A 26,272-nucleotide genomic window follows, 5' to 3' on the forward strand; every position below is an offset into this window, starting at 1 on the left:
AAGAGACTGTCGCTAATTGCTTCCACTCCAGTCTAACTAATTGGAGTGAATAAAGATGATTAAAGGGACTAAAAATAGCCGGGGGGGAGGGAGAATGGAGGGATTCTGTTTTAACGGCAGGAGAATTAGAAAAAGAACGATACTTAGCGCGTCTATTCTGGAAAGATTTACATCATGCCTCTGTAATGATGGATCAAGTGCTCGCGTGTCACGCACCACACAGACACGTACAGCAGGTACGCACACACTAATGAATATATTTGCACACATTTACAGGCACAAGCACACTGTCAGTGAATAGGGCAAGCAAGGACACCTTCTTTTTAATAGTTTAGTTTCTAACATCTATTTAAAGGTTTGGACCAATGACTGTATATATAGATGGACAACACGCGTCTCCATCTGCTCTCATTGTACGAAATTGAAGCCAGAATAGCCTCTGTGACGGGCGATGGTGGCGTCATTTGGAGTTGCACAGTAGACGACCAAAACACACACTTAACTTACCGAAAAAACAGCAAGGTTCCCGCACGCCGGTGTGTTTAACAGCAGAACAGCTTCTTGTGTTGGTCTGAAGCAGAGGTTCACAGATATGTAAACTTCAATGACTGTAGTGATTGTTTTAGTTAAGTTTCCTCTCACCGTTCCTCCTCTACTCCTCTAATCCAGAACAGATCGGCTGCAGGAGCCGTATTTGTCAACAGAGCTGTCAATCATCATTTTTACAGCATCAAATAACTAATTAAAAATGAAAACTTGGACGTAAATCAGCATGATAAGAACTAACTATAATGACAGAAACCATGTTTGAGAAAATTGTGTTTGACGTGTATTTTGATTTCAAAGTTTGACTCATGTCCCATCTGTTAACATGGAGGAGGCGGGCTTTATGACCTATACTGCAGCCAGTCAGCAGGGGACAATAGAGATGTTTTGGCTTCACTTTTAGGGAGCTGTCATGTCGTCCATCTTATTATATAGTGGTTTGGACTAAAAAATACAGTATAAACTATTTTTTTTGGCTTTTACCTTCATTAGACAGGACAGCTGGGGAGAGACGGGTAACGTGGGGAGGAGAGATGACATGCACTAAATGGTCACAGACCTGGAGACCTGGCTCTACCAACTTAACTAAACCAGTGCCCCAAATTATACTATATTTAATCAGACATTTCTGAGAATAAAAATATATTCCATTTGCTGTCAGTGTGTGTGTATTTGGTTTCTGGAAGATAATTTTAAAACATCTGAATCAGTTGTAACTTTTCTTCTCAACTATCAATGCAGTAATGTAAAATAAATAAACAAACAGTTTCAAGGCTTGTAAATGAGGATCCTACTTGATTTTGGATTAAAAACAGCTCGAAATTTGCACCATCCATCCCATTTGTCACATGGCAACAAACATGTGTTACTCACTCCTGACAACCAGATTGACGTTCTTCCGAGCAGGGTTGCCCACGTTGTTGACAGCCGTGCAGTTGTAGAAACCCGCGTCAGACGGTGTGACGGCCCGCAAAATCAGCGTTGGCCCCCTGACTTGGGCGCTGAGAGGAAGAGGGCCCGGGTAACGTGACCACATCACAGTGGGGAGAGGGAAACCTGCAGTCACTTCACAGGTCAAGAGCACATCCTGCCCTGGATCCACCACCACTGTGTCGTTCACCGACAGCCGGATCATTGGGGGAGCTGAGGAGGGGGAGACACAGGGGAGGAAGAGGGAAGAAAGGATTACAAGTTATGTAGAAAGTTTTTTTGGTGCGTACATTGCGGCCGCTTGCAAGCAAAATTCAGAAAAACATCAGATTATGGATATTTCAAGGGGGGAAAGTTACACATGATCATAGAGGATAACAAGTCCTAACCTCCGACCAAGACCACAGCAGCCATTTATAATATTCCTCCTCCTGCAAATACAATATAGTGTGTGGACAAGTGTAAATATGTGCCTGAGCGTATTTGTTTCTCTCAGTGTGTGTGTGTGTGTGCTTCAGAGCCAGAGTGCATTCATGTGAGGGTGTTTGAATGTCCAGCCATTTCTCGGTACACACTAATCAGCAAACCAAAGCTTTTTCATGTCCCTGTTCCCCTGCTCTCATATCTCCCCGAGCCACTGCGTCATTTTCCCATGACTGACCGAACAGGAAAAGAACAGGATGACCCAAAATGCAACTACAGAGAGGGGGAAAAAATGTCTGTTGCCAGACAGAGATCGATTGGACCCCAGCTGTTTTAAAATACAAAAAAAGGGCAGAGCGGTGGGAGGGAGGGGCACACAGACTACAGAGTACACTACTTAAAGAATGACATGGAGGGGGAATGAAAGACAGAACTAAAGCGGGATACAGTGAAAGGGTTTAAAGAAAAGGATGATAATCACATAAGAGGTTTGGAGAGAGGGAGGAAAGAAAAACAGCCACGTTGACTATACTACCAGACACGTGAGCTCATACAGTGTTCACTGTCTGCACAATTACCATATAAAGGGTCATAATGAAGACAGGAGATTATTCTGACGCTTGGATGCTAATAAGTCAGCGTCTCACACCGTCTGTAAAGCAGGAAATCCAATGATACATACTTTATAAGAAAGTAGAGTTACTGTAAGAGAGCACAGCGGGATCATGGAAGCAGACAGAGTAGGCAGGACTCTTCGGCCTACATGATGCTACAAAATAAAACTACATGTAGCTTTTTGGAACTGTGGTTAATGTAACAGCTGTTTCCTGTGATCATACTTTGGAGCTGAAAATAATACTGAGCACTTTTTAAAGCAATTGCTCCTCATCACATGGGCGGCAATCTTATCCGCAACGTCTTGTAATGGGTTTTTGCATATCTTGCCACAGGGCGTGAATGGGGTCACAGGAAGGTAACGACGAGAGAATTGAGCTTGTGACCCAAATGTCACCTGTTGAAATCCCTCGAGTGGTTACACATTTTTTGGGGGGTGGAGTGAAATAAAGTAGTTTGCCCCCTCCGTCATCAACTACAGTAAAAACACCCCCAGGGTAAAGCAGTGGCGCCTCAGTCCTCCACTGGAGCTGCGTCACTGGCTCTGCATGTGTTACTGGTCTGTGGTTGTATTGTTGATGCGTGTTTCTCTACCTCGCTCTGAAAAGTTTAGAGGAATAAAAACAAAGTTAATGTACTTTCATGTGCTTTAAAATGTGCTTTGTCAGTGCGACTCTTTGAATTATGTATATTTTCTTCTCTGTAGGACCTTATGCAGCAGGTGATAACTCTATTGTTTAGCATAAGGAGGCATAATGACACATTACGGCAAGGTTGTTTTAGAGGTAAAACATGACCTATGATACTGATCTTGTTGCACAGTTCCCATTAATTCAGCGTCTATGCTCCATGATTTGCTTAATATATGGCCCTAGTTTTGAAAAGTATCTTCTCTCACACTAAACTAAAAACATGAACACATTTATATATTTTCCTTTGTGAATACGTTCCATTCAGTGGATGATGAAAGATGAAAGAGGCTTACGTTCTCTAACAGATTTAGATGCTTTTAGAACATAAACAAATCTGACCTCACAATGAGAACCAGGTGATTCTGCAGCAACATTAGGAACATAATATATTTGCTGAAATATGTGGTGTCAGTCATCTGGCGAGACGCCTCTTTCTTTCATGGGAAAATAAAAGGACCCTGACAATATTGTACACTTTCATACCATCTCATTTGTCATAAGAGAAAGTATTCATTGGTCAAGATGAAGCTGGCCACTTTCACAGTTTTACTTCCGGCTTTGCTTCTCATCACTCACAGTGATGTGTCAGTGTGGAGCCTTACAGATTTAGAGTCCTGTTTAAGCATCTCTGTAGTCAGATGGACAGCTAACAGATGGGGAGGTATTTAAAAAGGTCAGTTGCTGAATACTTATGAAAACAGTTATGAGATGGTCCACAGATATGTATCCACATACACATTTTTTTAATCCAACTGCCACTTTACAGTTTTATCCTGGATGTTTATCAAAAGCAGTGACTAAATTAGTTAGGATGACACCTAGCAGACAGCTAGCAGAGACCACCTGCCACTCAAGGCGATCACACCCATAATTATGCAACTTTCAGCCTAAATATACATTTAATCAGTGAGTCATATAAAAACCCAACCCCATACATGCATAGAATACCTTCAGGCTGTAAACATGTTAAAGCAACACTTTAATATGGGGCCTAATGGGGATTGACTCGCTTTTGGAGCCAGCCTCAAGTGGCCACTCAAGGAACTGCAGTTTTTGGCACTTCTGCATTGGCTTAATTTCTCAGCCCTGGAGGTTGCTGCTTTTGATTAATGCATTTTTGTTGTGATCGGTTCATCAAACAACTGTGGCTCATGTTTATGTTTCTCTCTTTTTGGCAGTGGGAGTAACAACACAACACATCGTTTTTCTGCACTTTTCAACGAGTTAAGGGTCACTAATGGGTGTGCATGATTACCCCTGTCTTCAACTGCTTTCATTTTTACATTTTAATCCTTCCTCTGAACATATAGTTTCTTTTCTATCTCGTGCTGAGGAAAGGCTTCTTAGGTGGAGCTGTTTCTCACCTTAAGCTCCATCATACTCCTAATAGCAGCATAATACGGCCTTGCTACTGTTGCTCCCCCTTCAGGTCTGCAATTTGTGCTCAGTAGAGATCAGACTGTTAAATATTTAAATAATCTGTTATGTCTAGCATTAGTTGTGAATTATTTAAGCATGAATTGTAACCTTATTAGAAAATATTACCAATTTGTTAACCATGAAAGGAACAGCACTGTTGATCGTTCTGAGGATGCCTTTTAAAGGTTTTGAATGTTATATTTGAATGAGTACACTCCAGACGGGGTCTTTTAAACAGGCTCTAGAGGACAAGAAGGAGGAGAATCCATGCTTTTATCGACCTGAGAGAGTTAATCCTCAGTGAGAGACCGACCCCCCGAGTGCAGGAAGCAATTCATTCCTCTAATAGACTTTATGCAGTACATCCCCTCATCTAATCTCTTTTTTAACAGATTGCAATCGGCGTAATGAAAGAGGTGCACAGAGGCTCGACAAACTGGTTTACAGATGCATGTTTCCACTAATACGAGGCCGCGCACGGCGCTGTGCACGCACGCACACAGGCTTGTGCTCTCCTAAATAGGTGACAAAAATGTGCATGCAAAAACACACACTAATGGGATATCTCTTTAGCTAACCTCTCTGGTGATGACTCTCAAGCTGACAAGAAATTTCACTGGTGTAACAACTACAATCAGTGCATAAATAGCACTGTCCACTTCCATTGTATCAAATCATGCTCGGAAAGTAAGCCCCTGCAGGCCTGAGAGCTTTCCAAGCATGGGCCTCAGTGGAAAATGATCCATGGTCCAAACCTGTTTTTAAACACAGTTAAAGTCAATTAAAGCATCTGCATATGGGGATATGTTAAATTAAAGCCCTGTATGTTGTCATAATAGATTAAACTGGCATCTTTAGGTGGTTTTCCTCTGAGTAAACTGATGTCCGACATGAATTTAAAACATGTCCAACCCAGGTTTTATCGAGGCTCAAAATTAGCTTTCGTTGATGTAACTGTGAACAACTTTAATATATAGATAAACTACATAAATTCTAGTTGCAATCCCAAGATCAGAACAGGGCAGAAGTAAAGTCCAGAGAAAGTCTGGGACATAAAAAAAGAGAGAGCACTATATGTGAAGCGAAAGGGAGGGAGGAACTGAGGATTTGAGAATTATAGCTTCAATTTCCTGGGGATGCGTGGGTGACGGCAACGGTGGGATCAGCCAGCGCTCTTCCCAAAGTAATGGGATTTATGTGCAGCACAGCGGTTTACAACCAGGTAACAAATGCACCCTCTTCCACGCTTGCACTTTCTCACTCCCTCTTTCCCCTGTTCTCTCTGTCAGTTTGTCACCTCCGTATCTTCAATATCTGTGTTTTTTTTTCACCATCCCCTTTCTGTCCCCGTACTCCTGGCTCTCTTTCTTCCTTCTCTGCATCCTCTCCGTCACTTTCTCTCTCTCACTACCGTGCTGTGCGACCTGTTTCAGATACACAAGGCCTAATCCGACTATGAGGTAAAAGAAGAAGGTTATTGGGGGGAAATCAGCTGGAAATGAAAGCTTTAAGGTTTAGATAGAGGTGTGTGCTGACAGCTGCTCCCGTGTTTTGTATGCAGAAACAGTGGTTATCACCTTATCAGTCAAATATACAGTGAGGCAGACTGGATGTGTGATTATTACCTTTAAGCACCGATATAACACCCTGAAGAAAGCTGAGTAGATGAAGTATGCTAAGTGCACTTTACTGTGACCTTTGACCTGCTTATATTATGTAGTTTATGTAAGATAACCCCTTACCCTGAGAGTTTGATTGATCAATTAAGATACATTTTGACATGTCACAATGAAAGCACATACAGGTGTGAATATTCATCATTAAAGCTACCAGTAACAACTGTGATTTTGCTATGACAGGTCGACAGGTCTGAGAAAAAGGCAGATGAAACCTGCGAGAAAAAATGACAGCATATTAGAGAAATCCAGAAGAAGGTGTTTAATAGGAGGGAAGAAAGTGTGTGTGTGTGCCCTCAGCAAGAGTGTGTGCACATCCACAGTAGATATATGGCCTTTGTGTGTATGCACTTTGGTTTGTGTATCTGGTAACTGTATATGTATACCCCAACAGGATGGAGGAAACAGCCAACCTGCTTGATTATGCATGTTTAGCTACATAGAGGTATATAACACAAAAGGTCTGTTTGGTACATGGAAAACAGTGTGAAGTCGGGCGCTGGTTTAGCTCAGTTGGTAGAGCAGACGCCCCGTGTACAGAGGATGTACTCCTCAACACCCTGATCACAGGCTTGACTCCCAGTCTGACGATCATTTGGTGCATGTCTTCCCCCACTCTCTACTCCCCACATTTCCTGTCTCTCTTCGGCTGTCCTATACAATAAAGGCAAAAGCCAAAAAACTAAAATCAAATTAAAAAAAAACCTTAAAGTTGTCAATTTGAGGATTTAAACTTAGTACAGGTTAAAATATTTAATCCATAGCCACTTTGACGTCACCCATTGGTTTATCGACTGCGTAAATGAAGCCTCAAGTTCGGGATATAGCCGCTGCCATGTTGGTTTTCTGGAACCAGAAGTGCCCACATTTGAATGAGCGTGTGGTGCTGCAAAGGAGCGAGGGGTAGGCCAACGCCAAGTTATCAAAGCTGTCTGTGCCACAGTCTGCATCATCAACTAACTCGTGAATGAGCTAGTTTGACTTTATGTTCCCCAAAGAGGAAATTCTATTTGTGGTGGTGCAGTCGCAAATTTCTGCACGTCTGCATTGGCTTCATTTTTCAACACCGGGGGTTGCTGCTTGATTTAATCTAGGACTTTGAACTGCATTAAGTGCTTTAAGATGCAGATTGCAACCAGATGGTTACGATTTAAATCCAAAAAAAGCACTACAGGTATGTGACGTTCGTGCAGTGCAGCTCGTGGGTACATTTCTGTGTGGGAGCTGTTTAAAAAAAGGCAACCTGCTTCTTGTAATTTAAGCAACATGATTTAAAATTGGAGAGGTAAATCCAGAGGGCCCAGAACTGGAATTACAAGATTCTTAAAGTCTCCTCCAGTGAGTTCACAAAAATGATCAAATAGCCTTACGAGCAAATTGATTCTTGCCAGTGGTGTTGCTATACAGAGTGTCCCCTCCCTTATATCATGGCTGGGTTTGATTTGAGGCTGGTGGAGACATGTCAGAAAGGTTTAAGTGCAGGCCTTAACACTACATCCATACAGCCCAGACACACAGGATCTGCTGGGTAAATAACCAAACATTTTTAAGGACACACACACACACACACACACAGATAAACTACAGTAAGTACTATAATGGATGAAATAACCTCAGATTAAAATAAAGATGATTTTAAATGATAGGATTTGTTTCCTGTCAGTCTCTGTCTTCCACATGAGCACATGTCTCAGACGGGGATTACAGCCTTACATAAACCTGACAGCACAGACGCAGCAGCACAATGTTCCACCGAGGGTTTACTGTACTGAGGGTTATTGCAGATTGCCCATTGATCCTCTACTTTCCATCAGGGAATTTATACGCCACAGGATCTGTCATCTATTGATCTCATCATATATATTACACACATACTGTCATATTACTGTGCAGGTGTATTGTAGGAAGAGTTACAGTAATCAATAAGAGGCTGAATCAACCCTCCATGCGTTCAGATTTACAGGCTGACTCAGTTCACTCAAAGTTTGTCAACAGCTTTAGATCATGGTGTGTGTGTGTGTGTGTGTGTGTGTGTGTGTGTGTTTCTTTCATTCAACATGTTTGTCACCAACAATATGACGCTGCATTTTTTGTGGTTTTGTAATCAGCATCTTGTTCCATTTATATCCAAATAACACTTATGTTTATTGACTCATAGAGTTGCGAGTTTAACAATGAATCAGAGGCTCTTAAACACAGAAAGTGTCTGAAGTATATTGAATACAAATTGTTATCAAACCTTGACAATTACTGACAATATATGGTTTTACTAAGCCTTTTATTCTATTTTCCCTTTTTCATGTGGAGCAGCTTTTATTCACTGCATTATTTCATTATGAATAATACATAAACATTAAGGGGGGAATCCATTAAGAATGACTTGTGGCTGCAGATAGCACCATAAATTGCGCATCAGCAGCTCAGTTTATTGTAAAGCCCAAACTCGACAGGTGTTTAACTCTTTTCACTGTAACGCAGCATCATTTTTTGAATGTGCAATAGCAGCTCGTACAAGTATAATAATCCCCATCCTGCGGTCTCCAGACATGTGGAAATCGTGTGCGCCTATGTGCCGGGATTCAGCCTTGGACAGCCCTGGACTGATTGATCTCCTGATTATAATAATGTTTTATACAGACTGTAATACAGACTTCTAATTTTGGTCACACAAAAGGTGGAATTGTCGTCATGATCACTTGAAACTCTGAGCGACAGCCCTTCAAATGCTGCGCCGCAGTGACCACCATCGGTGATATTTTCACTCTAACTGCGCGGTGCTGTTAGAGCTGGTGTTGGTGAATAAGACGCTTTTTGCATTGAGACTTATTTGTATAAAAAGGAGGCCAAACTTTCCCTGAATTTTTGCATAATGACAGATTTAAATATGCACAAACAGCACCGGAGCACAGAGTTTGCTCTGCAGCGCACTTTGGGGCACATTTAACCCTTTGTGTGTGCTTTGAGAGTTAGGCAGAGTCTTTTTGTGTCATTTGCACAAGTTTAGTGGGCGCAAAAGCTGCACAATCCTTTTGTGAATTAGGCCTGTGTTGTCCACACACATTGCAGTTTTATGATAATATACTACCTCTGCAAGAGCCCATTGCTTGATTATGTTTTGGAGGGATTAATAATTGACCTTATTGTAAATGTTTTTAGCTTCAAATGAACCTGCAAAATAATCTGCTTATGGGGTGAAAGGAGTCAGATGACTGACATGTTGTTGGCTGATGTAAAGACAAACCCACATTGATCCATATTCTGTCATGGACATTTTCCTCCAAACAAGTCAGTAGAAGCTTGAAAGTAATCTGTTGTGTTGCTCCGTCCCTCTGCAGCTCCACACATTGTTCCATTAGAGCTCCACGCCTGTTCTCCACCTCTTAAATAACACGACGAGCTCCGGAGCGTGGCCCCCGTGTTTCTCTTTACGAGAGACAGGGGAAGGGGATTTGTCCGCTGTCAGCACTTCCTGGAGGGCAGCAGCCCTGTGCTCAAATCCCAGGTTGGGATTATGATATCCAAATCAATCAATCTCCATTTCCCAGCGTGGAGAATCAGCACTGATGGCGTGACCTAGTTGGATGAATCTAATCTGAGCCATGACTGACGGCACAAGGACAAAAGGGAGCTCAGTGCGGAATTACAAAATACGCTCATTAGATAAATATTTTAGAGGATAAAACACAAAGCAGCAGCTCTCAGTGTTTTCCTCCTTTATGATCTCTAGCTCTGTTTTTATGTCAATCTGTCTTTTTCTCTCCCTCATCCTGTTTAATTGTCTGTTTCTTTCTCTTTTGTAACTTTTGTTCTTTTTGGTGTTTCCCCGCCTGTCACTCGCCTTATTATTTCAGAGATCTAAGTGATTTTCAGAGATGACATCATCATGTGAACACTTGTCTGAAAAGCTACGTTGTGTGTGTCCTGCAGCTGGAACACACAGTAAGGTGGGTGCATGATTCACATGATTTGATGATGGTATATTATGGCATGTGTATATAAGGTTGTGTCATGTGTGTGTGTCTTAGTATGAGTGTGTTAGTGTAGCTCAAATATTTAATTGACACACAACATAAAATCAACAAGACCACAGGAAAAGAAATTAAATAAATAACAACTATTGTAAAAGTAAAATTTCGTAAAAGTTTCGGTGTCTCTAGCTGGGAATTCCCAGACAATGTAATCCAAAAAAAATGGCTGCCTGACCCGATAGAAGCCTTGAACAAATCCCCTGCTAAATATTTCCTCTTCTCAAGCTTTAAAGGGCCACTTCACCGATTTTCAGCCTCAGTCCTATCGTGAGGCCGGGGTGCTCGCTAAACTACACTTCCTCAATCTAGGACGCCTGCCTCCGATGTCATGTCTCATTCAACATTGTCGGTTTGAAATGTAAACTGCAGACAGGAAGATTTTTTTGTCATATTTCAGATTGTGAGCCGTTGCCTGCACGCTGGGTGTTGTAGGAATGTAGAATGAGCAAAACCACGAGCTGTTTGTACGACTTTCTCCACAGCTATGGCGCCAATTTCAAATTCTATTGCTTCTATGGATTACAGAGAACACCAGCTTTGACTGACAGGGGCTTTTTCCAGGGGCGGATTGCTCCTTTAAATGCCTCATCACATCCCCGACCCAGCGCCTGTGTGCAGGAGGAGAAGCTGATTTCCGTTGAATGAAATAAGGCGTCGAGCCAATAGCTTTGCAACGGCTGCAGCATCTGACTGGGCAACAGAAACCGCGCCCCCGCTAGAGACGAGACCAAAGATTACAGCTACAGGGTGGGCTGATTTCCTTGAGGCAAATATAACAAAATGTCTCAAAAATAGAAGACCAAACTTCTTTGGGCATTACCAGAGCACATGATGGAGGGTGGCTGGAGCCTGATGGCATCGAGAGAAGGATGGATCTACCTCAGGATATATCCTAGCAAGCTGGCTCCTAGAGAGATTGAGTCTATGAAACACTTTAAATTGAAGCGAGCCATGTCTGATACATGAGTGTGTAAGTGTGCGTGCATATATTTTGGGGAAACATGTTAGATCAGTTGGTAACTTGGGGTTTATGGGCATGAGATCAAAAGGCAGCTGCTGCCAGAAAATGGATGGATCGGAAGTTGGAAGAAATGTGTGCAAGCAAAGTGTAAAAATCACACACACACACAAACACACACGCACGCACACACACAGAGCAGTCAGAGCTGTGTTTTCTGTCACTTTGTGAGGCTGTGAGGTCCAGACAGATTGGCTGTTTTGGCATCTCTCTGACGCCGTGTGCCAGCACCAGGCAGACACTTATCATTGCTGTCTTTGTGTGTGCGTGTGTGTGTGCTTGTGTGTGTGTGCGTGTGCCTGCCCGTGTGTATAGACTGAACCTGGGGGATACAATTGATCTCAGCCACAGGAGTCCAGGAGGGAGTGAGAGTGAAGAACAATGTCACATAGAGCTGCAGCAATAAGACCTGTTAGTGTTACTCCTGACCTGTTGATTTAAAAAAACACATTCTGTGACTGTTTGTGAAAAATGTGTGTACAGATTTAAGTTCAAAGCTAATGCATTGTTGTAAGGGACAATTAGCATAACCTACTGGTCATTTGTGCTGCTGTATCTGTGAGCTGCTTTACATTCACCTGAAGCTTCTTCATTAGCATCTCTCCTAACATTTCAGCGAGCCGTGTCCATCTCTCGCTTCCTGTCTGACTCACGCTCACTCTTTCATTTCCTCCTCTCTCTGTTTCTGTCTGCCACCACGTTTTATCCTCGCACCAGGTGTTTCAAAGAGATGCCAAACCCGGTTTCCTCTCCTCTTAACTCTATCACAGGTTTTTTTTTTTTTTAAATCTTTTCCCACCTTCAGCTCACTTAAGAAGACTTCTGGGAAACTGTATCTCTTATCTGAAAGACGCCGTATTGCTCACACGATAACCTCTCCTTCAGTTCAAAGCCTGTAAATAAACAGTAGAAGTAAAAAGTGTGGCCAGTCTTTCAACACAGCATAAATTACTTCTGTCTCTTTACAGTGTGCGACTCAGATGTTATAAGGACAAAAATAAATGCAATTAAAAAGACGCATTTCTCTTTTCTATTTCTTTACTATCTCACACTTTAAAGTGATAATCTCAAACTTTTTCATGAAATAAATGTCTGTTAAGTCCAAATGTATCTCTAAATGAGGTAACACAATGGTGATTGAGCCTATGGCCCACTGATGAAAGCCTTTGCATATACAATATATCATATTTTTATGGACTGGGTGTCAGTTGTGACTTTTGCTGTAAAAATCCCAAGCGGTACCCAGTTAGTGACGCGTTTTCCGTCACCCAGCAGTGGTTGGTCTGCCAGAGAGGGTAGGCTGAGCTAAGCGGCTGTTTTTCCGGTCTCTGCAAGCGTTGCAAGTAAACAGTAATCTACTATGGCTGAACAAACAAAGAAAATATCGATGACTACAGATACAACTTCAAAAATAAGTGAACATCCAAAGAAAAGAAACAAATTAGACACTCAGATGAAGGCAAACAGTCTACAAACAAAAGTAAGGAAAATCAAGAGTTACAACTGTGACAAAGGGAGCCAGCTGTAGACGTCGGGTTAAATTGGGACGAGTGCTCTTCTAATTACCAATTAGTGCCAGTGGGAGGCGCTCAAGAGCACAACAATGGAAATCTTAAAGATTGTTACCTTAAGGTGACATTTAATTTAGTCTTTTTGATACAAATTAGAGACCAAACATGAAAATTACAGTCTTCGCTGAATATGACAGTACCACTTTGTATCCACATAATTGCTTTTTTTTCTTCATCGCACTCAGGGTTACCGTCAGGACCAACAAGGGCCAACTGAAAAGCACAGAACATCACACGCCATGTGATGTTGAAAAAGCCAATGTCAGTCAAAGCTGGTGTTCTCTGTAATTAATAGAAGCAATAATATTTGAAATTGGCGCCGTAGCTGTGGAGACAGTTGTACAAACACCTCGTGGTTAGGGTTAGAGTTAGGGTTTCGCCCATTCTAAATTCCTATAACACCCAGCGTGCATTGCACCCCTCCCTCTGAAAGGAACGGCACAGGGAGAGACGCTGGAGTGAAACTACCGTTTCTGCTCCAGGCAAAGGCTCAGAGCGATACAGAATCTGAGATACGACGAGAATATACCGGTGGATCGTTGTGGATTGATGAAGTGTAGTTTAGCAAGCTCCCTGGCCTCCGCCAGATGACACCTTTTTACGTAGTCTGGCGGAGGTTTTCCAGGGCCCATTGGACAACCGGATAGCGTCCTCCAAAGGCACAGAGCCAAATTGCATTTTGTTTTCCACCATGATGGCATTAGCTCCCCATAATAGCATGATAGGACTGAGGTTGAAAATCGGCAAACTGGCCCTTTAAGGAATAGCTTTACATTTTAGAAGAGATGCTTATTTGCTTTGAGCTAATTTAGAGGTTCAACACCACCTTTTTTTTTAATTAAGAAGGATTATGTGAGGGACTGTTTCTTGGCCAAGAGCAGAAACGGTCAAATAACTGAGCTTTAAAGGTGCTAGTATATGGACTTTGATCAGAGCCTGGCTGGTTTGCCTCTATTTTCAAGTAATGAGAATATATATCATCTCATGTAACTGTGGGCATGCAAACAAATGTATTTCCCAAAATGTCAAACTATTGCTTTAAGGGAATTTTAATGTACCATTTTCCAATCCAGTGTGGCGATTTAAAGGAGCTACATTTTGCCCAAAAGGCTGCTTTTTTTTTTTTTTAACATAAAGTCAAAAACTTTATTGTATTTAGATTTTCCGCACACAGAAAGTCAAGCCTTCTTACTGTGAGAGCGAGTGGATTAAAAGCGGACGCCCTGATCCATCCTCGTACCTTTAAAAGGCTCTTGTGCTTGTGGGGAACAAATGTACTCTCACTTTATAGAAAGCATGTTTCATTAAATCTGACATCAACAACGTTCCAAATTAATACATAATAAATTATTACACTTAAGCAGCTAATTGTCTTGCAAGATTTACCAACAGAAATATGAGCAGGGTGGCATTTAACAACAAACAACGCAGGAAGGGAGACAAAGAAGAAGAGAAAACAAGCAGGACAGAAACAACATGAGGCTTGCCCTTGTGCCGTATCACTCTGACTGTAACAAACCTGACAGGGTTGTCAAAGGCAACGATGCTGTGGTAAGTAAGAGAGTTGCAGGGCGATGGCGTGCAGATGGACAGAGGGGTGTAGAGTGAATTGGAGATAACAGGGAGTGTGACAACTGAATTACAGCTGACGGCCCTGACGTGAGCTCTCAGCAACAGAAAAACAAGACAGATAGACAATAAAGCTCACTGAGAGACAGGGAGGGCGATGGAGAGACAGAGGGCCGATAGAGAGGGAGGGCAAGGAGGAGAGGAGGAATCCATGACGGGAAAGGGGAGGAGAGAGTGATAGTGAGAAAATGAGAGGATGGACATTGAATACTATTTCCTGCATAGGTGGAAGGCAGATATTTAAAGTGATAATCTGGAAGATTTTCATTTCAATAAATGTCTGTTAAGTCACTATTTATCGCTGAATGAGGTAACACAATGCTTACTGAGCCTATGGCCAACTGATGAAAGCCTTTGCATTTGCAGTATATAGTATTATTAAGGACTGGGTGTCCGTGGCAATAAGAGGCGCCCAGTTAGTGACATGTTTGCAGTGGTTGGTCTGCCAGAGAGGGTAGGCGGAGCTAAGCGGCTACTTTTCCGGTCTCTGCAAGTGTTGTGAGTAAACAGTAATCAACTATGGCTGAACAAACAGAGAAAAGATCGATGACTACAGATACAACTTCAAAAATAAGTGGGAATCCAAGAAAATGAAACAAATTCGACGTTCCGATGAAGGCAAACTAAAAAAGGAAAGCGACCGTCAGCGAGGAAAATCAAGACTTACAACCGGAGCCAACCGTGGACGTCACACATGCAACACTGTCTGAATATCTGGGAAGTGTTATCCCGCAATTACCGTTTTTCACCACAGGTGCCGCCAAAGAGAACGAAACTGAGATCTTCGGAATTACCACTTTAAACAATGAAAAGCAGACGGAGAGCAAGACACTAAAAGTATGCAGGAAAAAGTCAAATGAGAGAGGAGCATCAAAGACAGAGAGAAAAGTGCAAAAGTCGAAGAGGGAAATTGATAGAAGCAGAGAAAAAAGAAAAATGTGAAAAAAATATATATATAAGGAATTTCTTACATGTTGCATTTGTGAGCCTGAAGGTGACCGACTTATCCTCGATGTTACACACATTGCGGACCGACACCTGGCACGTGTAGTCAGCAAAGTCCTTGGGTCTTAGGTTTTTCAGCTTCAGCACCTTGGTCTCACCCTGGATGGGACAGAACACACAAACACACACACAACATCATGCCAAGTACTTAAAAACTTTATAGCAACATAATCTTTAATTTTCCTAATGACACATTAAAACTTTTATTCTGACATCCCCGTTACATAACAAATAACATTCTCTCAATAAGAAAGCTCAGAGCGTTTTGTTGTTGTAGTCTTTCCTAAACTGGGTTGTAATCTTGTTTAAAAAGTCACTTCAATTTTTCATCAGCCGCAGTGTGATAAACAGGGTCAAAGACACGCTGAGCTGAACACACGCTGAGCTGACACATAAACATATACTGTCTGTTTGCCTGACATGCCCTGATTATCAAGTGAAGCGTCTCAGATCTTCATATAGAGCAATATAAATGATTAATTTTAAATGGCATTCACATGAGGCCATTCTAAAAACTACACTGATCTGATTGTCAGAGAAACGACCGGAGCTAAACCCATCCATCCACCCCCTGGATATTCATAAAACAATGCCACTCACTTCTGTCTCTCTCTGTGCCTCTTATAAAGACACACACACTCGGACACACAGAGGCAGTCACATCTCTTTCAACCTCACTGGTGATTTCATGTCTGATACTGTGTAACTGTCGGCTGCAGGAGGTGACGGGCTAAGCTAACCCCGGGAAGAGCTCTGCTGGCCAGCTAATTGAACTCGAGGGGCTTCGCTCTGTGTCTGACTGAAGCTTTGAGAAGTGGAGAAAAATGGTGCAGTTGTGTTATTGCAACAATTGTGGGTCCAGATGGAGGACCAGGCTTGGGGATAGTTTGTCTTTTTTAATTCAGTTGATTTAGTGGCTTTTGCTGTCTAACGGATCAACTGACTGATTGGGTGGTCAGCTATGATTATCTGCGACCGAATCACAGCCGTGATGATATACAGTACATCACTCTCTCTGGTGTGATATTGCTTAAATAATCAACAACAGATTATTATTTTATTATATACACATGGGTCTGTATGTGACTGACTGACTAACTGACTGACTGACTGACTGACGGTACTTTTACAGGCATAGAGAGAGAGAGAGTTGCGACATCGCAATGGCGGATCATGGATCATATTGGAGCTCCACTGACACGACTCTCTGTCTATACGGCACTGGATACTTTGTACGGGGAGTAGGCGGGGCTGCTCCTCCGCTGCTCGTCCGCTGTCCTCACCTACGTCTGCAGCGCGCATCTACTTTCAAACACGTTGTCATCGGCCTCATAAGGACAGTCCTTGTAACACATCGCCCACAAAAGCGCACATTGACCTGATGCGGTCAGCCACATACTAGGTTTTGACCTAGTCTTGTTTGGTAACTAGTTCCACAACTTAACTGAAGCTGGATTTTTGTTGCCAAGCAACCCAAACATTCTCCTGCACTCTGTGTCTACAGGTTACCACAGATCAGCTGTTTTTTTCATCATGTACATTTATCTGTATGTTTTAATTTATCATCAACCAGTGAAATAAGAGTCTGCTGTGTGATTCACAGGTACCAGCTTGATTAATGTAGACATGTACACAGCCTGCTGTAATGTTAATTAACAGTATTCAGAACACCTGGCTGAGGTGTAGTGATACACCTGTATCCATATCTATATCCATATCTATATCTCATGTAATGCCTCTTGTCCAATCAGATTACTTGGTCAGCACTAACTGTTATGTAAGCTACAATAATTGAGTTAAAATAACCTGTAGAACTCCGGTCAGGCTTTATTTCACTGTGCAACTCTAATATGGTGAAAACTAATGAAAGGTCATCGTGGAAGTGCCTCAATGACCACAGGAGCCACAGGATGCCTGAAATGACTGCTGCACTTAGATAGGTAATAAAGCTAATGTCGGCTCATTGAGGTGGTTTATTTTCCTTGTATCTAACAAAGCTAAGCTCACATACTGGGACAAGCAAGAGCTGGACAGTTGAATTTAATTGCACAGAGGTGGTTTATGACGTGTTTATGAAACATTACCTGTAGCTTCCAAAAACAAGACTTAACGCTCCTCTGCCTTCCAGTTGATGCAAGATTATATCTGTAGATTTAGCAGAACATGCTAATGACTGTATAAGTACACTGTTGAATCCAATACTTACACATTTTCATTGTTTGGTTTGTGAAAGGTTCACGAGTAATGACTCAACATTCAGAATTCCTTAAACACAGAGTGTCACTCTCTTTAGGGCCCCGTGCACACAGCTTCTGCATGTGGAGACGTTCACAGCATGATAGAGCTGTCAGGGCGTGTTAAGTTTAAAGCCACTGGACGATTGCTGTTTGGGTGAGGAGTTTAGTGAACGGTCAATCCTATACCGGGTCACCATATTGATGAAACAGTGTCGGGAAAAAATGATTTAATGAAAGCTGAAAGACCAGGTTCGACTTAAGATTAAAGGAGGATAAAACTAAGGGGACAGGATTGTGTGAGCTACTTAGAGCAGAAAGCGTGAGATGACCGCACACCTGGCAGTGTGTCTGAGCTGTGCATGTGTTCCTGCGTACCTGAGTGTAAAGCGGTTCGTAGATGTCCACTCCGTTGTCCTTGCTCTGCTCGATGAGCATGCTGCCGCGTTTCCAGATGAACCGGGCGGGAGGGTTGGAGTTGACGGTGCAGCGCAGGAACACCGTCTTCTCCTGGTAGTAACTGCCGCGCACATCGCTGATGGTCTGGTGCACCGTCAGAACTGGTGTGTCAAGGTCTGCAAACAGGAACAAACAAAATGAGTATGAAGCTGCAGGGGGAACTATGTTGCTTATTACACCAGAAGACTGTTCACTAAGGAAAGAGCAGCAAGGAAACCACAGAGTATGTATGTGGTTAAAATGAGCTTCTGTTGGTATGACGTTGTGGCTTTTTCCATGCACCACATCGCCAAATTATGTGTGGCAGTGGTGGGTTTTTGTAACTGGGACACAACTGTAAACAAGGCCAAACAAGTGCTGTTTGTTGGCTGATCTGCCCACCCACACTGACCAAAAGGGTCCAAACAGCCTTCTATTGATCGCGGCTTCTGACAAGCACAACCGTCCAAACAATCCGTACGTTTCCCCCTCTCGCTGTGACTCTCTCACACTCCACTTTTCTGTCGTTTTTGATCTCTTTTGCCTTGTTTCTCTGCACATTCCCTTCATGGGAGTGCCATCTCCCCTTTTCCTCCGCTAGATAGGATTTCAGCTGCTGTCACGAGCGTGGAGGCTGCTCTCCCCTGGTTTCTGCCACCTCTCCTAAACTCACTGCCACTTTCACTCGTCTTCACACTCCCTCCCTCTGCCTCCATGCCTTCCTCGCTCCTCGCCTCTATCTCTTACAGGGCAGAGTGTAAAGTGTGTGTGTGTAATCCTGATTCTTTGCTGCCTAATTGGACGGATGCGGACTTCAAACGTCATGGAAACAATTTCTGCCAAGAGCAGCGTAGCCTTTTCACCCCTCCGCCTGCCTTTTTTACCTCCTCACCTCCTCTTTTCTGTTCTCCTTTTCTGTCCTTCAAGAAGTCTTCAAATGAGCAATGAGAAATAGCTATGTAACAGAGAATGAGCATTTTTATGTTGTGTGTTTTTGTTTTGAAAAGGGGCACAAAGATGCACACACGCACACATCTGGACCTGAATCTAAGGCCTGAGCATCAGAGCACTTGTGTGCTTCACAGGTAAAAGACTGGCACATAATCACAAAGAGGCAACTTGAACTCGCTCAGGTGATTCTTGCATTGCATGAGATTGCAGCTTTCTTTGAAAGTTGAGTCACAGGGTCATGGACACATTAACCATTTCACAGGATGAGGGAGAACTATATTGCATGCTTTGAAGCTAGGTAAAGTGTGCAGAGACTTCGCCTAGATGTCGTTGGGAAGAAGGGTGAGTCAGAGTGGCAGCAACACTGAAACTATAATGTGAACACTTGTGACGACAGATGTTCACTCAGATAATCTTCAAAACAGTTTAGCAGCAAAAAATAAGAGCAGATTTTTGAACGTAGCTGAAGGGCTTTAACGTCATATTTCTTTGTCTTCTGTGTGTCTGAGTATTCTGACTGTTGTACTACAAAACAAATCAATATGTAATGATTATTTGCACCAAAACAGATCAGACCTTTCATTGACCTTCTTATGTAATTGCTTTGAAATCCACTTAAAAAAGGAGCATTTTTATTCTACTGTATTTTCATTAAGGGCTGCACGGTGGTGCAGTGGTTGGTGCCGTCGCCTCACAGCTAGAAGGTTCTTGGTTTGAATCCCGGTTCGGAAGTAGTGGGCCTTTCTGTGTGGAGTTTGCATGTTCTCTCGGTGCATGCGTGAGTTCCCTCTGGGTACAACAGCCTTCTCCCACAATCCAAAGACATGCTGGTTAGGTTCACTGGTGACTCTAAATTGCCCCTAGGTGTGGATGTGAGGATGAAAGGCTGTCGGTCTCTACAGCCGCATTCATACTGCAGCTAAAAGGGTCCTAATTTGGATTTTTTTCCCCACTATGTGACACAGATCAGATATTTTCAAATCAGTGTGAACAGCAAAAAGTTGCATGATGTCGCATTTTTTAAATTCTGAACTGGGCTACTTGAATATGTGATACTCAGTCTGAATCCAAAACATGCGGCCTGCATGCGACTTGTATCTGAACACTCAAATGTAATTGGTCCACGTTGCATTTGGGGTTCAGTGATTTGCCCAAGGACACTTCGACATGTAGCCTGAGGGAGCTGGGGATCGAACCTCCGACCTTCTGATTGAAAGACGACCTACCACTGAGCCACACTCGCCCCAGATATCTTACCTGGGTCACATTCTGAAATAGATAGGAACAGTGGCCCCAAAAAATCCGATATGAGCCCCAAATCAGAATTGGGCACAAGGGCCTGCAGTATGAATGCAGCGTATGCGTCAGCCCTGTGATTGACTGGCCATCAGTCCAGAGTGTACCCCGCCTCTCACCCAATGACAGCTGGGATAGGCTGCAGCCCCCCACGACCCTGAACAGGATAAGATTTCGACTGTAAAATAGCTTAATGCATTTCTATTTATTGAGGAATTCTATTCAAATGATTGTATATTAAAGCGCCTGTGAGGAACTTTCTGTTTGTGTTGATTTTGGCGCCCCCAGTGGATAAAGCCGTACCTCTTATCTCTTTTGTTGATTTTGTCCTGTACATGCTTAAGTGGTGGTTTTTAACAAAAAGCCTCATCCTGCTTTCTTTAACAGTCATATGTATCACTCACTTTAAATGTTTGCCCTGTAAAATGTAAACAAAGGCAGTGTGCAGTTCATCGCTTCATCTGACACCTACCCCCCGCCAGCAGTTTCAGGCATTGAAAATAACTGTATAGAAATAATCTTGTCGCTGATGGTCTGGTTTGCTTTTGTAGCTCATAAAGAGTCATCAGAATTAATTTCAGTCTGTTTCATAACCAGCGGAATAAACTCCTCACAGGAGCTTTAACTGTAGAAAAAAAACATACAACATTGTGCCTCACTGACCCTGCTGTGACCCTTTTCTAATATGTTATAAAATGGAACAATATACATGTACAGCTGTTATTTTAGAGCCTCGTATGCTGCGTCTGACCCGGCTAAGCTGCTTACTGTAATGCGATGAAGTCTTTTTGTGTCTCTGTTATTTGAGACTTTCTCAGTGAATCAGCGCTGCTCTCTGTGAAGTGCTCACCTGTTCCCATCCCTTTCATCTCCCCGTGGACACCCTCATTTAGAAAACGACAACCCGCGGATTGTGACAAAAGGCCCAGCGGGGAAGCGGACAGTGAGGTACCAGCAGCCTCTCTAAAAGCCTCTGCCAGCAAACAGGCCATCAAACCTGGGCAGCTATCAAAGATATCAGCCTCGCGGTGCTGCCACGTGTGCATGTGTGTGTGAAAGAGATCTGGCGAAAGAGCAAGCACCTTTGTCTACTTCCATTAGTGAACATGTCCGGGCATATGCGAGCGTCTGAGTCAGTGTGTGTTCGTCCAGACTGGCACTGATTTTTAGTATAATTTTCACAGATGATTTGCAGCACAGGGTGAATCCTAGCTGACTAATGCTGCAGCAGTGTGTGTGCATGTGTGTGTGTTAGAGAGTGAGTGAGCGAGACTGTCTGCTGTCAGCCTGTTTGGTGACACTGTGGATGTGGAGAGAGCGGAAAGTGACAGGTTGACACAGACAGAGGCAGATACAGACGAGTAGATTCTAGAGCGTGTCACCAATCTGCAAACGGACGAGTCGCCGTGGAGTCACTCAGACGTCCACGTCGCACGCTCGTATCGGAGGATTCTGATGCCATAACCAGTGTCAACACACACTGCTCCTGCTGGTGCTGCTGTGCATTTCCAAACTCCTTTACGGAGGCCATAGATTAAACTATCACAATACTTCCACAGCCTTTTTCCACATGACAGTTGTGTTGTTAAAGCTTTTATTATCCCAGCTCCCACAGTGAGTCTAACTTTACTCTGTTTGGGCCCTTAAGTAAATAGAACCACAAGACGAAACTGCAAGTGTACAGAAATACAATATGAAACTTTAATGAAGCTTCTGATTTCCCCAAAGTCCTGCCTTTGCACACAGCTTAGATCAATGATACTGCACTGCTTTTGTTAGCCGCGGCTTTTAATGTACATCCACGCTCCCAAACTCCAGGCTGCACCGGGGGTCTGCTGCTGTTTTCACCACACTGTGGTGCTGACACAAAGACATTTCAGTGCTCCGATAGTGTGTGGCCCTGAACGTGGACAAATACTCACGGATACAGCAACTTTTATACAGTTACTATTATACAAAGTATAGCCTAAAGATAATCTGTCTGTCCCTAAAGATAAACCTTTGCTTTAATGTTCTGGATCATATTCCCTTATAAAAACGGTTTATGTGGGTTATTAAAAATGCATTTCCTTTTTGTTGTAATCTAACACATTTTTAATTCCATTTAACAGGAACAAAAAATGCTTCTGTTCTCTCACAACAAATTATCCATAAATAAAAACAAGGAATTATGAATATTTATGTTTGTTTTTTAATCAAATCAAGAAAACGTCTTTGACATTTTGTTGAATTTTAATTAAGTTCTGTGATTGAATATGCAGCATAACAGGAACTACATAGCCTGAGTTATGTAAGTTAAGAATTAAAGAGCTTTTATTGTGAAAATACTCAACTTTCGAGCAGTAACAATCTGAAGTCTTTTCACTTATCACTGCTTTTTTAACACAAAAGTGGGCAGTGTTTGAAAAGCCTTCCTGAGGATGTTTGCTTAACCGCCTTGAAAAACATTGTATAAAAATATAACTGTAACAATATAAGAGACAGAACACACACAGTGAAAGTGCATTCAAATCAACAAGGTCACAGCTACAGGGCTCACCTTATATGCTATTCAAAACGTTGGGTATTATGTCTACCATAATGTTAGAAAGCAGAAACAGACGACAGCTGGAAACTGGGAAACTATAATGTCTATAAAAAAATGTTTTTATGCTGTTGGTTTAGCTCTTTGTCATTTACATATCGGGCAACACCCACTCACTGAAAATCCATCCATCCATTATACTGCTTATCCTGTTCAGGGTCGCAGGGGGGCTGGAGCCTGTATCCAAGCCGTCATTGGGCGACAGGCGGGGTACACCCTGGACTGATCGCCAGTCAATCACAGGGCTGACACGTAAGCTGTGTCTGATTTCAGTGTTGCATTCTTCGAAAGACGGTCTACAGAGGATGAGTCATCCGTAGCCTGTGTAGACCATGTAGGCCGAACTCAAATGAGACGGTCTGGTCTACGGAGGATTTCCTGTTTCTGTCACAAGCTGTTTCTGCCGTTACCCCTGCGTCACCAGACACTGCTCCTGTCGCCTAGCAACAGGTGGCTAGCTGGCTAACTAGCTAACATAACTAACGTCATGTAACTTCATTATTTTAAAAATGATTTGTTTCAAGGCCCCTTTCGTTATTTTAGTTATATAACATTTGTATCGCTAGCTATTTGATTTGCCTTCAGACATGTCAAAGGATGCAGCCCCTGAATTGGGACACAGCTATAGAGACAGACAACCTTTCGGCAATTTTGAGTCACCAATGAACCTAACGAGCATGTCTTTGGACTGTGAAAGCCCAGAGTACCCGGAGGGAACCCACACATGCACGGGGGGAACATACAAACTCCACATAGAAAGGCCCTCATCGTCTGAACCGTTACTCAAACCAGGAAGCTTCTAGCTGTGAGGCGATAGCGCTAACCACTGCACCACCAACCAAGTCTTCTCTTCATTTCATCTTTTTGATGAAGAAAATACTTTCTCATACAATCAGATCATGTCAGACCAGCTGCCTGTTAATGAAATTCCTTCATCAGTAGAAAAAATAAAACACTTTACTTGTGTTTGCTCATGTCTCAGTTCATCTCAATTATATTCAAACCCGGTGCAGGAACCCCTCGCATTCACAAGCATGTGCTATCAGAAATACAAAGTTGTTTGAGGTGTTCCCTGGAGGTGTAGACGGAGTGAAATCCTGGTCAGGTATTCCGATCATGTTTGCTCTTGAAGATGATGTTTGTTGTTTTAATACAAATATGTGGGCGAGCTAACGAGCAGAAAGAAGCAATCCTGCACCGACTTTGTCTGCTTGTTATCCGAGGAATCAGATGATCAGAAATGTGATCAGAATTACAAACTCTGGACGCACAATTACGCTGCTGGCAAATACAATACACCCCTACGGAGAGAATGCAAGGCAACATCAGCTGCGTGTTTTTTCATGTACCGATCACAAGACATAATTTATCTGCTGTATCTTAAAAATGCTTTCATACTTTGTTCTTAATCCTGCACAGTAGATTATACTTCAGTTACAATGTGGAAGACATTAAACTACTCTGATTGAATTAAACAAACATAACAGTTTCTTCCTGGTAATGTGTTTCCAAGCTATCAGTCCTTCACTATCACAGCTCAGAAATCTGTCCACAGGAGCCCTGGCAGTGATGGAAACCGAGATTTACTCTGAAGCAATCCATCTGAGCGGTCAGGGTTGACCGAGTGTGTTTTTGTAACAAGTTGACCTCTGCTGGGTGCTTTTCCCCGCAGGAGGACGCCCCGGACTCCAAATCCTCTTTGATTTCCAATAACATGTCCTGTTCTCTAATAGCTCTCCAGGACTAGACGGCCATTAGGGGACCAAAGAGAAGATGACAGGTTCAATTGAGTGTGAGCGTGCAATGGAGGAGAATAAGGTGCGGTTGCGTGTGTGCGGTGTATGTGGACACTTGGCTGAGGGGATGATTGTGTGAGTGAGGATGTTTAGTTGGTATTGTACGACACAGAGCAGTGTATTATCCCCAGTGAACAGGACTATAATTCACTGAAGGTCGCTGCAGAATCTATTATCAATCTGCTGAATAATACAGAAAAAGAAATGGTGCATGTATGTAAAAAAAAAAAGAGAGTACGGAGAGCGTGACTCACTGCATTCATGCTAAACAGAGGTGACACAAAGAGCTTCTTTTATTCAGCACGGAGCAGGAAGGTGAATAGGTGCTGCTGCAGTACTTCACTACCGCCACTGAGCAAGGCTGATCAGGCGGATGCTTTCTTTCGTTAAAGCATGAAGAGTTTTGACACTGAATCGCTGCTTTTCTGTGTTTGACCCTGCAGCTCTAGGCCTCGGGGTGCGTGCCATCTCCTTTATTTTAGAGCCCCTCGACCCTCGCCTGAACCGGAAGTCTTTTATCGGACTGGCACACTGCTTAATTTGACATCTGTTGGCGTTTGGATGCTGCAGGCGATCTGAACTGATCTGACACGTCACAGCATCACTACAGTTTCATTCCGATACATAAAAATGACTGAACCAACTTAAGACAACTAAAGCGTTTGTTTTCAGATTCATCATCTGTAGGTCATTTTCTTATTAGAAAGATTCCCTTTGAATGATGTTATTCCCGTGTTAATCAGTATTTTTAATAATATTATAATGGAGGTGAAAAGGAGAATCTGTTGCCTTTGAGCAACAAACACATTTTTAATTGTCCGTCACCTCCATTGAGTCCAAAGTGAGGCTGAAAACAGTGTTTGTTCAGCAATTATATTGTGATGAGATTTATTTACATAAATTACACTTTGGCTAAATTAGGTTAATCAATGTTTTTCACAACACATTATAGAATATTGTCATCGTAACCTGCGTCAATTTATGCAAACATGAGATATAGTTAATGTGATATCAGAGCCTGAGCAGGAAAGTACCAAAAAAAGGCCTGTGCATGAGTTAAGCTGTTGCATCATCAGAAATGAATGTTGCTTCAGGTGACGGTTAACAGGAAGGAACATCTCCCTCCTCACCGCGCTGTAACTCGTACCGACTCTGCTACAGACGTTGTTTTCAAATGTGAACATCAAAGTCACCAAACACCATGGAAAAAGTATCTATCCCGACCACAGAAAAAAGCATGACCATCTCTGCTTCCATTACGTCACCGGGGGAAACATCAAGGTGGGATTAAACACTGGCTGCAGTCAGGACCATATGGATCTGCTCCGCCAAGCATCTTGCTCACCTGCAGGTGTTGGATGGTGGAAATGACAACCTCTGTGCCTGCATTGTGTCCAGCTGCATATCTGGAATTGTGATGT

The 26,272-nt window shown here is 42.8% G+C and overlaps 1 protein-coding gene across 1 annotated transcript in view; it reads right to left on the reverse strand.

Moving 5' to 3' along the window:
* LOC138584386 (MAM domain-containing glycosylphosphatidylinositol anchor protein 1) overlaps positions 1-26,272 on the reverse strand; it is a 198,632-nt gene that overhangs the window by 60,853 nt on the left and 111,507 nt on the right. Inside the window, exons 5-7 of the mRNA XM_069656644.1 lie at positions 18,165-18,361; positions 15,519-15,651; positions 1,420-1,689 (exon numbers count right to left, since the gene is read on the reverse strand). Coding sequence (XP_069512745.1) covers positions 1,420-1,689; positions 15,519-15,651; positions 18,165-18,361 — 600 coding nt within the window. The remainder of the gene's footprint in view (positions 1-1,419; positions 1,690-15,518; positions 15,652-18,164; positions 18,362-26,272) is intronic.

This window comes from Semicossyphus pulcher, unplaced genomic scaffold (assembly GCF_022749685.1).
Source record: "Semicossyphus pulcher isolate SPU_LCO1_2020_fin unplaced genomic scaffold, fSemPul1.0.p SCAF_1, whole genome shotgun sequence".
Classification (NCBI taxonomy): Eukaryota; Metazoa; Chordata; class Actinopteri; order Labriformes; family Labridae; genus Semicossyphus; species Semicossyphus pulcher.